This window comes from Mesoplodon bidens, assembly GCF_964165515.1.
Source record: "Mesoplodon bidens genome assembly, chromosome: 4".
NCBI classification, from domain to species: Eukaryota; Metazoa; Chordata; class Mammalia; order Artiodactyla; family Ziphiidae; genus Mesoplodon; species Mesoplodon bidens.
The window spans coordinates 171,218,934-171,235,455 of record NC_138160.1 but is presented as its reverse complement, the minus strand read 5'-3'; the positions used below and the strand labels follow the sequence as shown (position 1 = coordinate 171,235,455).

At 41.7% G+C, this 16,522-nt stretch overlaps 2 protein-coding genes across 3 annotated transcripts in view; one reads left to right on the top strand and one right to left on the bottom strand.

Annotated features, from left to right (window-relative positions):
- TTC1 (tetratricopeptide repeat domain 1) overlaps window positions 1-1,118 on the top strand; it is a 55,204-nt gene extending 54,086 nt beyond the window's left edge. The window contains exon 8 of the mRNA XM_081232579.1: window positions 491-1,118. Coding sequence (XP_081088705.1) covers window positions 491-624 — 134 coding nt within the window. The 3' untranslated portion in view covers window positions 625-1,118. The remainder of the gene's footprint in view (window positions 1-490) is intronic.
- A 9,173-nt stretch (window positions 1,119-10,291) lies between these two features.
- Window positions 10,292-16,522, bottom strand: part of PWWP2A (PWWP domain containing 2A) — a 31,091-nt gene continuing 24,860 nt past the window's right edge. The window contains exons 3-4 of one of the 2 annotated variants that reach the window (XM_081233124.1): window positions 13,201-13,320; window positions 10,292-10,726 (exon numbers count right to left, since the gene is read on the bottom strand). In XM_081233124.1, the coding sequence (XP_081089250.1) occupies window positions 10,713-10,726; window positions 13,201-13,320 (134 nt within the window). In that variant the 3' untranslated portion in view covers window positions 10,292-10,712. The remainder of the gene's footprint in view (window positions 10,727-13,200; window positions 13,321-16,522) is intronic. The other variant, XM_081233125.1, reaches the window with a different exon arrangement.

Below are 16,522 nucleotides of genomic sequence, written 5' to 3'. Positions count from 1 at the left end.
CTCCCGTTTCCTGCGAAATGATGAGTTCGGTGTGGAAGCTGAGACTTGGAAAAGGAGGAGGCTCTTGAGTTTGAACCCGGGTTCAGTAGAAACCCGCAGAGTCGCTCTGCTGTTTCATGGAGGACAGACTTGGGGCGGGGGGTGCTTGGCCCTCTCCGCCAGGCTTGGCCTTCAGGCCCCAGGAAGGGCAGCCCCTCGCTCGTCCCAGAGCCTGTTCCCTGGGGGCTCTGGCCAGTCTGGACAGGAGCTTTGCTGTCACAACAGGGCTCCCTCGTGCTCCTCTACGCAGCCACGGCTCAGGGTGGACGGCGCCCAAGTGATTGCTCTGCTGTACACTGGGGGCTGAGGGTTTCATGATTGTAAAAGCAGGAGTTTCTTTTTAACTGCAGAGACTCTCTTGTTATTTTGCAATCAGATAGTGAGGCACCTGGGGTCTTCCTGCTTCTGCTGACTCCCTGTATTCACTGGACTTTTTGCTTTTACATTGCAGGTAAACTAAAAGATCTTGGGAACTTGGTTCTTCGGCCTTTTGGACTCTCCACAGAGAATTTCCAGATCAAACAGGATTCCTCTACTGGCTCCTACTCCATCAATTTTGTTCAAAATCCAAATAATAACAGATAACAAAGATAATGGCTTTTAAAGCTGGCTTGGAAATTGTATGCTGCCTGTGTTAGCAAGGGGAAAGGCCCTGCCAGTGTTTAACGTTTAACAGCTTCTTATCTCAAAGACGGGCTATCTAGTAGAGGCCAGTGCTCCCTTCTCCCCCTTGTTTTATGATCAGGGTGAAACGCAGTTCCTGATGTAATGAGCCTAATTTAATTTGATTTCCATTTTAAGGTGGTGTCTGTGCAGCTGTTGCCTTGGTTCTGGCTGTTCTTTGTTTTGTCGGGGAGAAAGCCTGCTTGTCAAGGCTCACCGCCCCGAGCTCCACAAAAACAAGCCCAGCTGGTGTCTCCTGGGCCGAGCAAACCTGCTGGTTGGAGACTGCCCAACCACGATCGATGGGGTCCCCACCTGCTGTTCCCTCGCCCCGATCACACGCACTGCCCAGGCTGCCTTGCGTGGGCTCCAACATCTCCTAATTTCCTCTGTGGTAATAAACGCTTTCTGTGACAGTCTGAGCTGGGTTGTGAATTTTGTCCCCATAACAACAGCTAAAGCAGTGCTGGTTTCGAGCAGTGTTACTGGATTCCACAAATCTGCCCAGAGTCTTAGTTGCCACCTTGAAGATGATCTTGAAGAGCTGACCATCCTACCACGTATTAGGATTCAGAAACTCCACCTTACAAGCTGTCCCGGGCCTCTCCAGGTTTGTGCAGATAATTATGAAATCAGTGTTTTTGATCAAGTATCAATCAAACTTAGTAATTTCAACTTAAAGTAGCTTCATTCAGGAATGGTGGTATGTGAATCCCAGAACAAAACCATATTCTTCTGGACTCCATGAACCCAGAAGTTTCAAAGGTAGGTTTTTTTTTCCTAGTCATCAGTGCTGGTGAAAAGCTTTTAATTGTTATGGTTCGAGTGTCAAGGGCAGTGACATGCAGGTTTCATCTTAGACATGAAGTACACGTATAATTCTGTGAGTGACATGCAGTAGGTGTGCTCCCAGTGTTAACAATTGTGCTGCTGTTTTGCTTTGTTCCTCAAAGCCCCTCAGCGTGTGTTGGCAGGCAGTGGCATCATATGCTATATCCACACTTCGTGATTTGCGAAGCCTTTCTCCCAGATTGCAATGGAATTCCTCATACACTTTATAAGGGGAAAGGGAGAAGGAGAAGGTGGTTTTTAATTTTGCTTTGCTATCTTTATGATAAATCTGGCATCTGATTTTTCCCGAAAGGTGTGTGTGAGAAGTCGTACAAGTTGTACAGAAAGCTTTGCTGAAAGCCGTGTGGCCCACCCAACGGTGATGAATGCATCCTGTGCAGCCGGTGCTGTGCACTGCTGCTCCAGCAGGAGCAGCCCTTCTCAGACCTCTTGATCTCAGGACCCCTCCACACTCAAAACAATTTAAAGAGCGCTTTGGTTTATGTGGATTACACCTCTTCATACTTACCGTATTCGAAATTAAAACAAATTTCTTAAATATTAATTCCTTTAAAAACAACAAAATACATTTCATGTTAATACAAGTATTTTAGAAAAAATCTAAAACGAAATCACATTTTAGTAAGAAGAGAGACATCGTTTTACATTTTTGCAAATCTCCCAGTGTTAAGAAACGTGTGGCTTGATAGAATATAGAAGGATTCTCACATCTGCTTATGGACTCCTTTTGTCACAATATCACATGTAGCCTGGAAAATTCTGCATACCTGTGTACTTGTGACAGAATGATGCAAATAACCTCTTACGAAAGCGTCTCAGGAACCCCTGGGGAGCCTTGGACCACCTTGAAAAAACCACTTTGTCAGATTATGACTTTGGAGCTCAGTTGCTGAGACTAAGCAATGGTCAGGGCTGAGATTCCTGAAGGCTATCTGAGTTTCCAAGGAATAGGAAATTAACTTCTTTGCCTAGAAACAGCCTTTCTTAACCCAATCCCATTGCTGCAGGGGGTAGAGGCTTTGCTTCTTAGGCATCCTTCCTCCTCCTCCCCCCTTCCTCCCTGAAATCTTAAAGGAGGCTAAACAAGGCCAGTATTAAGTGCTTCTAGTGATTGGGCCAAGCAAGTACTATACCTGGAGAGGAAAGGAAGGAAACCTAAGTAGGTGTGAGTTTGCTTAAGCCAAGGAGTTTATCTATCACTGTTACTTTTCTGCTTCCAAAATCTGGCAGAAAAGATAGATTCAAACCTTTTGAAAATGTTTGTTCAAACCTACAGAAAAATCCTGAAAGGGTTGAAAAGTAGGAAGAGTGTACGTACGAGGGAGGAAGGTGGCCTGTTGCTAAGATGTATGATTTAAAATTCTGTGATGCCTTCCTCCCCTCACAAAAAAAAAAAAAAAAGGTATACAAGAATTTACTTTTAAGGTAATCACACTGTGACATCATATATATACTTACGCCAGTGACATTGCAATGGATCAAAATAATTTTGGATCTCCTTCTAGAATTTCCCTGAAGCCTCAAACACATGTTTAAAAATACTATGATCTATTCCCTATCTCCCTCCATGAATAGACCAAGAGCTTCCGGAAGGTAAGGGCCATATTTATATTCTTAATAGCACCAGCAGCTACTGCTTTACTAGAAATTTAGTAAATTGGTATTAAAGGATGTTCCACGAGAAGTGGTCTCAAAGTGAACCATTCTATCCGAACGTCTCTAGATTCTGTGGCCTTTATTTAGTACCTGTTTTTTTGACGCTTAAAAAGACATTCGTAAAGAGTCCCTTTAAGCTGGTCGACCGCATCTTGTGCAGCCACGTAGAATGTCCTCAGATGGTGATCATTCAACCTGGCCTGTAAACGTATGCCTCCTGTTTTTTTGTTTGTTTTTGTTTATTTTTGGCTGCGTTGGGTCTTCGTTGCTGCACGGGCTTTCTCTAGTTGTGGGGAGCGGGTGCTACTCTTCACTGTGGTGGCTTGTTGCGGAGCACGGGCTGTAGAGCGCAGGCTCAGTAGTTGTGGCGCACGGGCTTAGTTGCTCCACGGCATGTGGGATCTTCCCAGACCAGGGCTCGAGCCTGTGTCCCCTGCATTGGTAGGCGGATTCTTAACCACTGCGCCACCAGGGAAGCCCTGCCTCCTGGTTTTTAAATTTTCATTTTTGCATCTTGTATATTTACAAGGATTTGTGTTGAGACTTTCAGAAATCCCCAACTTTTCCTCTAGTTTCAGGCTCCCCTCCTCCCAGGTCATCTTGTGTTCTCCGTATATGTTTCCACACCGTCTCCCAGTTCTCACATGAGCTGCTTTTCCGTTCATGGGAGCCTCTGCAGAAGGCTTGCCCAGGAAATGGCACTGTCACTACAACAAATTCACACTTGAATGGTAGTTTTTCTGTGCAGACTGTACTGTGGATGAGTTCATTTTCCACACATCATGGAAGTATGGTTGAATCCTAGTCTTAAAATCCAACCTCTTTTTCTAAGAACTCTGACTTTCCACACGCGTCTTCCTTCCATCACAGGTACTGCAGCTGGTTTCTCGTTCCCCTGCCCTTTAGCTCTTTGTGCTCCCCCACCCCACCCCCACCCCGCCCAAACGCCGTCTCTTATTGAGTTGTTGTGCTTATAGGCCTAGAGAATGTTAACACCATGCCGAGATGTGGAGGCTGGGAGTGGCCAAGCCTGCTAGCTAATGACCTGAACAGAGCAGCCAGGGGCCGCATGTGAGCTTCAGTAAACTGACAAGACTTCACACACTGGACCTCCAGAGTTACTCAGGTACAGTCAAAGGTGTGAATGTTTGTTGAATCCTACAACACTTTGTGTAGTGGAAGGTAGGGAACTGCTTTAGGTGCTCCTTTAGGTGCTTTATTTCTGGTGCTCCTCAGGTCTCTGTGGTGGTTTCCAAGCCTATCGCTGAGTTACATCTCACACAGCTCTCAAGCTAGAATCCAGACCGCTTTAGGAAGACCAGGCACAGGGACTTTACAGAGGCGTGTTCCGGTCTGACTGGACTGCTGTGGAATGGGGAGCCAGCAGCGGCTGTTAAATGTGAACCTGATTGGAAGGTGTATTTGGAAGGTTGTCTGTTCCCAAGAGCTAAGCAGACCTGCAAATTCTGTCTTTTACAACTGGTTTAGCAAAACTTGGAATGTCAGAAGAGAAGGCTGTGATAGGAGGCTAAGGAGGATGGGAACAGCCATGCAAGTTAATGGCTGCTTTAATCTTCTTGAGAAAGATCTTTAAAGGGAAGGGCCCAATAACCCTCCAAACCGACGGCACAGGACAGGAGAAATCAGCAGCTTAAAATTAAGTGCCTGCCCTTTCCCTCTCGGCTCTGTGTGTTCCCGCTGTGTGAAGGGAAAGCCTGCGGCTGCCCGAGCTGTCTCCTTGGTGGACTGAGCCTGCAGCCCAGCGGTCGCCACCAGCCCACTGTTCTCTCGGTGTTGCTCTGATCACTTCCGCTTTTGACCCTGCCTTTCGCCTCCCTGCCTCGTCCCTCCATTATTCCTTAAGACGCTGTACTCTTCCTCTTCTGCTCTTGTGGGTGTATACTGTGTACTCGATACACACCCCACACCCTAGTAAGATCTCCTGGAAGCAATTTCAGTGAGATGTTCATGATCCTTTTCAGCCTGCCCCCTCTGCACTTCAGTAGTAACAAGCTTAGTCCTTCCATCACCTGGATTTCCTTTAAAAAAGGAAGTATGTGGACGTTCCACCACATACTTCCAGAAGTGGCTGGAAACTCTGTTCCTTCAGGGAGGTGCACAGCTACGCAGAGAAGGGAGGTTTCCAGTCACTTTCTGTTGTCTGGAGAGCAGCCTTGAGCCCACACTAGACCAAGTCCATTAATACTGCTGAAAATGAGAAATGGTCTACTTGCTACCAGCTAGTCCAAGAGGTGGGGCTAAAATAAACCATAGAGCATCAGAGTGACTGCTTAAGACCCTTCAAAGGGCAATCAAAGAAACTAATGATAAAATCAGTTTATGAAAACTAGTGAGGATGTCCTCATGTTTCAAAGTATCAAAAATTTCAATCTTCCTGGCTAAGAGTTGGTAATTGTTGGAGGGAGGGATGGGTATATGGGGTTTGTTATACTCTAACTTTACAAATGTTTGAAATAGTCTATGATAAAAATATTCCATTTTCTTCTAATTTCTCAACCCTCTAAGGGCTATCAGCTAGGAATAAGCTCTATCACACAGAAGTTAGTTCAGCCAGACTAGAAATACGACTCCCCACACTGTTGCCTTTCACTCAGGGGGACCTTGTAAGCTCCCACTTTCCCCTTCGCTGAAGCATGGCAGAGCCTGCTGCCCCACTGCCAAGGAAGCCCACAGCTAATAATCTGGCCATGAGTCAGTCCCGGCTGCTAGTTCCGGCTTGCTGAAGAATACAGCCTACCCAGATGGCAACTCCTATCAGGCACTGGGACTCCTCAGCCATCAGGCATCATGAGAGATGTGAAGGGAGTCAACCCAGAGGCTCCTCGGGAAGCCCTTCGTTCCAAACGTGAGGAGCTAGATCTGCAGATAGTGGAACCTCATTGTTCTTGGTGTGGTGCTTTGCCAGGCTGATGTCTGTATCAGACACCCCACCGACTCACACCAGGCAGGTGCCCTGTGCCGCCAGGCACACAGGTGCCCTCCAGCTCCCCAAACTCAGCAAGTCGGAAATCCACAAACGTGAAAGTTGTCAAGCAAACTGAAGACAGAAGGAGGCCAGGGATGGGGGAGCAAGGGAACGGAGTGAGGTGGGAAGTGTTTATTGATAAATTTCAAAGGATACAGGCTTTGGTGGACGCTATGGTACTTGTTCTCAAGTGCACTAGACTGTTGTGTAGGGATGGTTTGACTGCCCCAAAAGAGAATACGCTGCCTGCAACTTTGCCTCAGGAAGTTAACTGGAAGAAAAGGTCTGATAATTTCCTAGAGCTCTGTGACACTGACTGGATTCTGCCACTGGCTGGTTGGCATCAGACCAGGAGTTACAGCTTCAGCTTGTGCTTTTCCAGCCGCTCCCTTTCTACAGGCATTAAAGCAAGGTGCGTTTGAACATGTGAATCACCCCCATCACCATCTTCTGTAAAGTTGCTTTGTGTCTCACTGAAGCCCCTGGCTGTGCCTTCCTAGGGCTGTGACACATCAGGCTCCCCTTTACCTCAGGGCACTTCCCATTTCGGAATTCATTCACCTCCTTTAGATCACAGGTTTGAGCGGTCTGCTCAGTGTCCAAAGGAGTCAGGCACTGAGCGCAGACAGAGTTCAGAAACCTAAGATTATAGAATATTTCACTCAGGGAAGAAGGTTCCCTGATGTTGCCCATGTTTTTGGCCTTGGCTGAGTAGGAACTTAAGAGCTAGTTGAGTGAGACACTTACTTTCCATACCCCATTTTGGCCAGTGTGGCCACTAAGTGATTCTTCTGTTGGTAACTGATAGAACTAAGATTAGAGTCTATGTCTCTTAGACTAAATAAAGCAGGTTATTCAAATAAAAGCGTCATCTTAGTATCACCCACTCTCTTTCCCTCCTTTATGTTAGAAAGTTGCTTCTACAAATGGGCTTCAGGAGGGAATGAAGAAAGGGCTAACCCTAGAAGTATTAACTCTCCAGGTCAGTGACCTAGCATTCAGTTTGGCCAGCTCTTTCTTTCTTTCTCAGGCACAGGATGCCTTAGTTGTATTCTCTTTCATCCCAGGGTCATCGCCTTCTTGATATCAAAGCAAAGGAGTTAGGCCGTGAAAGTTCTTTGTGAGTAAGCAAAGATTTGGCAGGATGCTCATCACTAGAAGAAAGTATGCTTAAAAAACACATAGTATGCTCTATTCAAAGCTCTGAGGGAAGACTCATTACTTGAAAGAGTGGAGACGAGCTGTCAGGTATAAAAGCAAGAAAACGGCTAACTTTTACGTGCAGTGACACACCCAGCGTGTGCAGGGAGACACTGATACAGCCTTAACGTGATTTGAGGGCATGGATCTAAATTATGCTGTTATCTGAAGACAGCACCCGAAGTTGCCATCTGCGGCTTTTGTTACTCATTCCCTCTATCTTGTAGGAGTTGTATCTACAAATATACTGACATGTATACAAGATGATTAGGAATGGTATTGCAGGGGGTCTCTTCTAAGGCCTTCCCAGATGATATGCACATGACTTGTTTACCTTCCCTGGTTCTCTCGTCCCATTTTCATTTGTGGGAAACATGAGGGGAAAAAAAAGATAATGGAGCCAGATTCCAGTGGCCTCCTTCTTACACTCATTTAGATAAACTGAAATGGGAGAATGTTTGCTATTAAAGACTCCATGATACTCTGGAATAACAGGAAGCCTTCTAAAGGACTGCTTTACTCAAATGGGGAAAGAAAAAAAAAACCAAAAACGTACACTGACTGAAGTTTCTGGGTCAGCCCTAAAAAAATCTCAACTGTCTGGTAGGTATCAAGAGGCTAATTTTTCCTGACAACTGAGTGTTTCTGGTCAAACACTTGACCTAACGTTGGATGTACTGGGCTTTTAAAGAAGCAACCATTTATCCATAAGGTCAAGGCTAATTAAAATTAGGACAAGCCCAGCAGTAGATGCGTTTAAACATGTGAATCACCCCCATCACCATCTTCTGTAAAGTTGCTTTGTGTTTAATTACATCCAACTCTGAATGATGGGTTATTCGTTTCCATCAGAAAAGAAAACAGTAATGTTGGTGCACAGGTTCCTAATTAAACTATTCTCCTTTCCTCTATTCTCTATCTTCATAAAGACATCCCATTGAATCTCCCAGTGATTAAAAACTACAGGTTGTTCTCCTAAGGAAGCAGTGCTAGTTAAAACAGGTCCCTCGAGGACATGTGGTTGAATTTTAACAATTTAAAAAATAACCTTTAAAACCTAACTAACTAACTAACTCCTAAAAAGTAAATAATAGTTTTTAAATAACTAAATTTTTAAAAAAATCAAGACTTTATTGGATAAATGTTACACAACATTCTTTAACATTTAGGTCTCAGCATAGTTTAGATGAGAAACAATTTTTGTCATTCAAGTCTACAAAATGAAATAGGCTTGTGAAGATTTGAAATACAGACAAAGGAAGCATGAAGCAAAGCTTAAATATTAAGCAACTAAAGCAGTGAAAGTGAAATAGCAACATGGTATGTCTAGATTTTAAATACCACCAAGTTTCATTTTTAAAAAAAATGAAAATCTGGTTTATAACACTGAGAATTGTCTTAAAAAATATTTAGATACTTACAACCTGATCTCTCCCAGTTCTTTTGCCTTTATATTACTTCTTGGTCATTTCCATCACTCTGCAATTAGAATTTTTGATTACACAAAATCTGCTATGACCTGGGAGTTATCTGGTTCTTGAAGTGAGCCTGAAAGGTACCTGCTGGGTTACATATCTGAAAGAACAAGAGGGACCCGAGCCTAAGCTCTGGGGCCAGAGAGCAGGGCGCCACTGAAGTGTGCATCATCTTCAGAATGCCCTGCTGCTACAATTCCTGAGCTGACTTTTTCAGACTTGATCAAATGTATAATGACTTCATGATCAATGATTTTCCGTAAAGACAATTTTAGAATGCAATCTAGACTTTTAGTTACTTACAGTGTAATTAGGATTTGCATTAACTTGCCAGAAGCAAGACTGCCTACCTTTTCTTGAGTTGTAGAACAAATCCTAGTCAGGTATAGTAAATATTCTAAAACTCTCCCAGAACTTTTTGTTAATCTTGAGTGTGGGGTTAATAAGTAATTCCAAACCTATACTGTAAGATTATGCAAAGCTTGAACACTTGAGCCAAATGCTTAAGTTATGTTGCTTCAAATGAATTTTCTGTTTTTTTCCTTTTTTTGTATTAAGTAATCAATATGGATTATCTTTCTGGTTTAAAAATCAAATCAGTATTGCCACTAAAAAACTTCAGGTTTATTAAAAGTACGGCACCGTCAAATATAAAATGCCTTAAAAATGTAGTACTAACAGGTCCATCTGGTTTTCTCGTTAATGTTTTTTTCTCCATTCATTAAAAAAGAAAAATTAAGGTTTTTCATAATATGTATTTTTCATAGACAAGAACATTACAGTCTCCATTAATAAGAATTCGTACTTTATGCATGAAAAGTTCACCATCTTTATGCATCTGTTCCTGCTGCTTGTTCCCCAGGGTCAAGTCCCATCTGACACCTGTGAGGATTTCTTGCACTTAGAAAGAGAGGCTCTCTGTGGAGAGAGGTCAACATCAAAATTCAGATATTATCACCTTTTCTGAACTAGTTCAGAAATCAGTAAGGATAGGGAGAATAGTACAAGCCTTTCCAGCTCAGCAGAATGACGAACTGGCTCTTAAGAGTGCATTTTCACTCCAAGATCAACACTAGCCTGATCCACTTTGAGTCAGAATTTGAAAGATAAGAATGTAGTTATGAAAATGTGCACAAAATATTAAATACTGGTGGCAAATAAATACATCTTAATATGTTCTAACAAGCAAATGTATACTTAAGATAATATAGCCCTGCTTTAACTAAAGATCCAAATTTTCTTAGTGGGTTGGGGACACTTTTTGCCATCCTTTTAGTAGGATGTGTTTGTTAGATAATCTTTTGTTTCCATTGGCATCCTGAAGGAAACATTGGCCTCGGCATTTGTGACTATTGCTGTTTCATTAGAAGAGCCATTTTAGAAATACCTTTGTTCATGTCTGAGCTGATTAACATAAACCTTGGAGAAAGCACAAAGTTTTAATATGAAAAATAATTCAGCATTTCTGTCATCATCACATGCCTTTCAGGCGTGTCCAAACTGTACTGAGAAGAACGTCATGTTCAAAAGAAGGTACTGTCAGTGATTCTTCACACATAAAATTCAAGAGAGTCCTTTGCGTATTTCACATCACTTTTCTCCTCATCTCGTGCATAATTTATTGCAATAGTTTTTTTTTATAAAATATTCCCCTAATACCTTTTCTTCGGTTTAATATAGCACAATTTGCAAGTGCCCCTTTATAGACTGTTGGTTTTAACCACTGCCTGCATATGTACTTCTTAGTGCAGCTTTAAAAATCTGAGTCTCCAATTTCACTCAGTCCCGATGCTCTGGTGTTCTCGGTCATTGTGGTACAGGTCCATGAAACCAGCAGCCTGCTAATGTCTTTGCGCTGAAATATAGTAAAGAAAAGGAAGAAAATGTAGTTAAGCACAAGTAATTATATGAGAAAAATGATGTCCCTGTTTAAATTAAGCCCTATACAGACTGTGGGATCACACCTGATTTTTTACTTTAAATCAGTTAAACCTGACCAGTGTAGGTTTTTTGAGAAAACAACAACTTACTGCCACTGTAAACCAGCAGAAGCATTCATGTTCTTTCTGAAGTATATCTGGCCAAATTCCAACACAAATAAAATGGTTTCCACCTTCACGTAGTCAATCTGCACTTGAGTGTATTTTTTTAAATACTTATTTATGAATATTTGCCTAATAAAGGGAATTTTAGCTTTGTTCTTTATGCTCCCATTTCACAAGTAAGTAACAATATAAAAGTTTGCAAGTCAGCTTCGCCGCTGTGGACTATGAGACACCAGGAGCCTTCCTCTAGCACAGGCTTAAGAAGCAAATTTATATACAAAACCAGACTATGGAAAAAACAGCTGCAGATGACACTGTCTACATATGTGCAAGAGCACAACAGAGGGGGGTGGAGGGTGCCTCCCCAGAGGTAGACACACACAGCACATCAGAAGGCATCAAGAGCACCATTTTGCTACTGGAAGAGAACTTAGGTACACTGGTTCCATTGACCGGTGTCCCTCGTTACAACAGCAAACCAAGTTATCAGCACCATACCTCCAACAAAAAGCCGGGCTCTGAGCAGAACATTTATAAAGGGCAAGGCTTACAGAAATTACTGCTAAGTAGCATGACCAGAATGCCCAACATTACCGACCTCCCTTTGCTATCAAGAAGTAGTAGAATCCCATTGAAATGCTCTACAATCCCTGGTTATGCCTCTCAAACCTGGGAGCCTAAGTACCAATAAGAGTTTGAATTCCATAAGAGGTGAGCCGTGGAAATAATAATGATTACTTTTGGTCAAATGTATTTTTAAACCAAAGATATGGTATCTTCAGTGGAATAACAACAGACAAAACAAAAATGCAAAAAGGAAAAAAGAAAAACCACCCCATTCTTCCCAATATTTGACTATGAAACACTCCAAAGTAGATGTATTTCTCATTCTTTGATAGAACTCTTGATCTTATATTAACTTCCCAGTGCTGCCATACTTCATTCACTTATTGGATCAAGGCCTATAAAATAAATTTCACAGGGCATTCTATCACATTTCTTCTCAAGCAATGAAAAATTGCTTCTAGCCATAAATACTGCACACATCAAAACAACAGCAGTCCCTGCTTACTAAAGCAAAAGAATCATTAACATGGTTTTAAAATTTGACATTGAGCTAAGAAAAGGTTTTATTTTCTAAAAATAAGATATATGATAATACTAATAAATTTAGACTCATGGAAATGTGCAAGTAAATATCCCCATTTTACAAACTGAAAGAGAAGAAAAGGTAAACAGCCAGTTCCATGTACAAGTCCATTTCCTTCTGCTTATGACTCTCAATATTTGGCTTCAACCTTAGTGAGGCCTATTCCAGTTGGCAGGAAAGCCAAAGATTGAAGCAGATCTTACTACTACTCCCGTGGGGGGTGCAGAAAATTGAAAATGCTGTTCCCTCAAGGGGTCACCAGGTAGCTACAACCCCTATACAGCTAAGAGCCCAAAATACCCCAGCCTTAATCTCTGATCCAAAATGTGCCATTCTGACCCGGTTTGCAAATTATAGCTCATACACAATGATACAGTCCAATTACAGCTCTTCACTGGCTTCAAACACCAGAGTTAAATAGCCTTAATTCAAGAAAGCAAAGCCAAGATCCTAAGTTCAAAAAGCAGCACAACAAAAATCCCTGAACCCTTCCTGCCATATAAGAGCCCCAAATAAGGATTCTGAGCATTATCTAAGGAGGTTTTAATAAAGGTACTTAAATAGATTACAACTACACCTCAGCATTATCTCTCGCCACCCTCTAAGTTTTGACTTGCCTTATGTAAATGACAATGGTTTTGAGGTTGGTTTAATTAAGAATATATATATATGTTCCTATACGGATATATATATATATATATTCTTAAGTAATGACTATCTGAGAAGTTAAAGTAATGAATATAAAAGTGACAAAGGAAGACTGAGATAGTGAAAAGATAAAGAAATCCACTAGCTGACTTTCCATGGAGACTCAGTTGCTACTTGACATAATTCTGCAGTCTGACACCCAACTTCTACCACCCTACGAGAAATTCCTCTGGATTTATGGAAGCTCTCAGGAGGCCGGCTCTACCTTTTTTTAAAAAAAAACACACAGCAGGTAATATTGACTGAAAGCTATTTTCACTCATGAAAACTATCACCAACATGAGGTACACCCAGCTACCAAGGTCAGTGAAAACAAAGGAAAAAGAACTAGTGCATTCTTTTACGTCTAGCCTAATCTACTTTGGGAATGGTAAGTGATGACATGATGCCCTCTTCACTTTGTGGCAGGGCTTAACACAGACAGACCTGCCCGTTTCACTGTTAACTTCAATGCTCCCAGTCTGAATCCACAGTGGTCTGTCAGACACTGTAAGGGAGCAGCAGCACTCGTCACTGTCTGATGTAATAGCTGCCATTTGTTGAGACCTATGGTAGAAAAAACCAAGTTAACAAAAATAGAGCATTTGAGTTCTTTTTCACCCATTTTACCAAAAAAAAAATTTAAAAATAAGACCAAAATTCAGGTGAATTTTTATAATGAATTTATTCTAGATAACTTGCTGGCTTCACACAATGTGAAGCTCTGGTACCAAAGGGAAAGACTTGAGGTGTGTACACACCAGTCTTGTCCAGGAGAGGGCACTCTCCAGCCCAAGTCAGTTGAGCTGCAAAATGCCTTAAGGCTCATGAAGATGTTGCCCTCCAATGCTAACTCACAATTTAATGCTCCTGACAAAAAATTTTTACTAGCCTAGTGATGGAGTAGTCCTGACCTTCTCAGTATTCAATAAGGGCCAAAGTTGTCATCCCTATCTGTATCATATCATTAATGAGCTCAGAGACACCGTTTTGAAGAATCACCAAAACTGCCTGAATGCCTTCCCTTTCTCCTTAATGCCAATGGCACCTGTGCATACTATTCAGCACCTGAACTTAGTGAGGTAACACCTACTTGAAATAAGTTTGACAAGGTACGCTTTCTCTTAGGCTTTCAGAACAGAGACTTCAAATACTAAGCAAATGAAGGATTACTATTTTAAGGCTTATTTCTTATTAACCTATTTGCTTGTTTCCTTACTTTCCCTACTTTAAGTACAGTATAAATAAGAAAAAACTCATGTATCATATCAGTGTAGCAACTCTGGTATCACTGATTTAGATAATGTCCAGTCCCTGTAATATTTTTTTAATGCTGAATCAGAAGCAGTAGCATATAATCAAAACCTTAAAAAAGGCTTTTCTGACACTGAAAAGGAGAAACTTTATACAGCTGATCTATAAAGAAACATGATTACTTCTGAATTTTAACTCAGAGGGGAACAATTTTCTTAAATGTGGTTTAATAATGAGGTTATTTACCCTTTTGTTCATGGGAAAACGTAAATATACTATTAGCTACAACGCAACAGCAGTCACACAAGAAAAACAGAAATATGAACGCACAAAGAATTTATCTTTTGAACCTCTCCCTCCGTGGGTAAAACTTAGGTTTCAACAATCATTCTAAAGAATCTCCTTTTCAATTCTAGGCAAGAGGAAAGTCAAATCAAAGAATGATCTTATTCCTGTGCATTTACCCCTCCAGTGCCCAGAAATGCCGTGTAAAATAGTAACATGCAAGACCCCAGTCCACAGAGCCTGGCCCGTGAGTCTCCTGTGCTCATGTTTAAGATGAGTATCCCGTCAATGCTTTTTAGGGTCTCAAGGTTTTTCTTTAGAAACTGACCACACTTGCAGGATCCATGAGGAAGTGCCAGGAAGCCCCAGCAGTGAGGCAGTAAATGGAAGGAGACCCTCATGAAAGGCAGAGATTTCATTGGAAATTACTTGTTTTGTCCTTGAAGAGAAAGCTTACATTCAACAATGGCAACTACTCCTGGGAGGCAGCAGAGATATAAAAGGGCAAATCAGAACGCGGTAAGAACTTTCAGTCTTCTTTGTAGAGTGCATGAAAGAGGGAAGTAGAGGTCACACTCTTAGAGCAAAGCCCAGAATTAAAAACTAAAGAATTAAGATTACTATCTTCCTGAACACTCAATATAAATTTTCTCTTAATACAATGTAGCGTGATGCAACATGAACAACCAGGAAAAGAATACATAGTGCCTCATTTTACAATAGACGTTCTGGTTTTCCAGCCCTAATGCTATGTTTCTAACCAGTTATTTCGTTAGGGTTTTAGACAAACTGCACATAGCTCTTCCCAGCATACCAGGATAAACACCAAGATGTGCCACTCCCAGCCGGATTCCCTGCTAAAAACTAAACGGTGTGGGGAAATCATACGTTTGTAATCAACAGCATCTCAAACATGAGCCATGGGTAGAAATGACTACCCTCTGGAAAATATGGCCACGACGCACACAGATCAAGGCCTTGGAATGTGAGGTATTTCCCTCCTAGAAATGGGAAACAATCTACTTAATCATACCAGTGGCAATAAAAGGGGATGTTCAAATTAATGTCCACTTTTTCACCATTTGGCAAGATATTAAAATAATAAAACACCAGGGTTCCAGGAAAACACAGTATCTGTACAAAAAAGCTAATTTACACTACTGACAAGCTGACAAGTCCAGCTCTGTGGTCCTAATACCTTTGGAAAGTCCTGAGAGGACGTCTACTCCACTGAGCCCCACCAGCTCAGATACTTCTCAGGCCTTTGAAAGGATCTGGGGTGTGCTGGGCTTTTCAGATGGTTACTGATCATTAGTACAAAAGTGTCTGAATCATAATTCCTTTTCCTCATTCAAGAGTTCAAATGTCAGTGGACTTCTCCCCTCACCATATTCCCCATGACCTCCAACCCAGTTGCCCTCCACAAATGCCTGTTGGGACTAGTCAGACCATGCCTACTTCTAGATATCTGTGGATGATCATCATACTATGATTATTGGAATTTTCAGGTAAGAATAACGTCGCTGTAACATTTTTAAAATTTATACTGCCTGTATGTTGAAGAAAGATACTATCAAAAGCTACCAGAATGAAATTTCTATGCCACATACAGAGAGCGCTAGTTGTGGTAATGACAGCAAGTATTTACGTAAGTCTTGTGCCAGGCACTTTATTGCTTTAAACATTTAAATTCTCACAATTACCTTCTGAAGAGGTACTATTTCTCTCCCCCATCTCACAGATCATGACACTGAGGTAACCTGCCTAGGATCACAGAGCTTGTAAGTGGCAGATCCAAGTCAGGCTTTGCCTAGGAAATCTGGCTCAAGAGCCTGTACTTTCAACCACGTGCCTGAAAAGTGAAAAAAAAAATGATCCTTTGCTCAATAAAAAGACTGATACCGAGCACTATTAGTGCAAAAATGTTAACGGACACTCCAACTCACCTGCATCACTGGCAAGTTACATTCTCATAAGTATTTCTATCATTTACACTGAACAGGATGATCCTCTCACAGTTCTATTGAAAGAAAAAAGTCTCCCCAGGCAAGCCAAAAAAAACCCTATTATACTTTACCTGGGGGGAAAAAACGTATTCCTTCCAGGACTTTTCAGTAGCTTTTAAGTGAATCTTTGTGCTGCAGAGAACTAAGTGAGGGATACTGAGGGTTACAAAATTATCTTAAATATTTAAAAAATAAAAAACAAGCTCTTGCTAAAACTTGATATG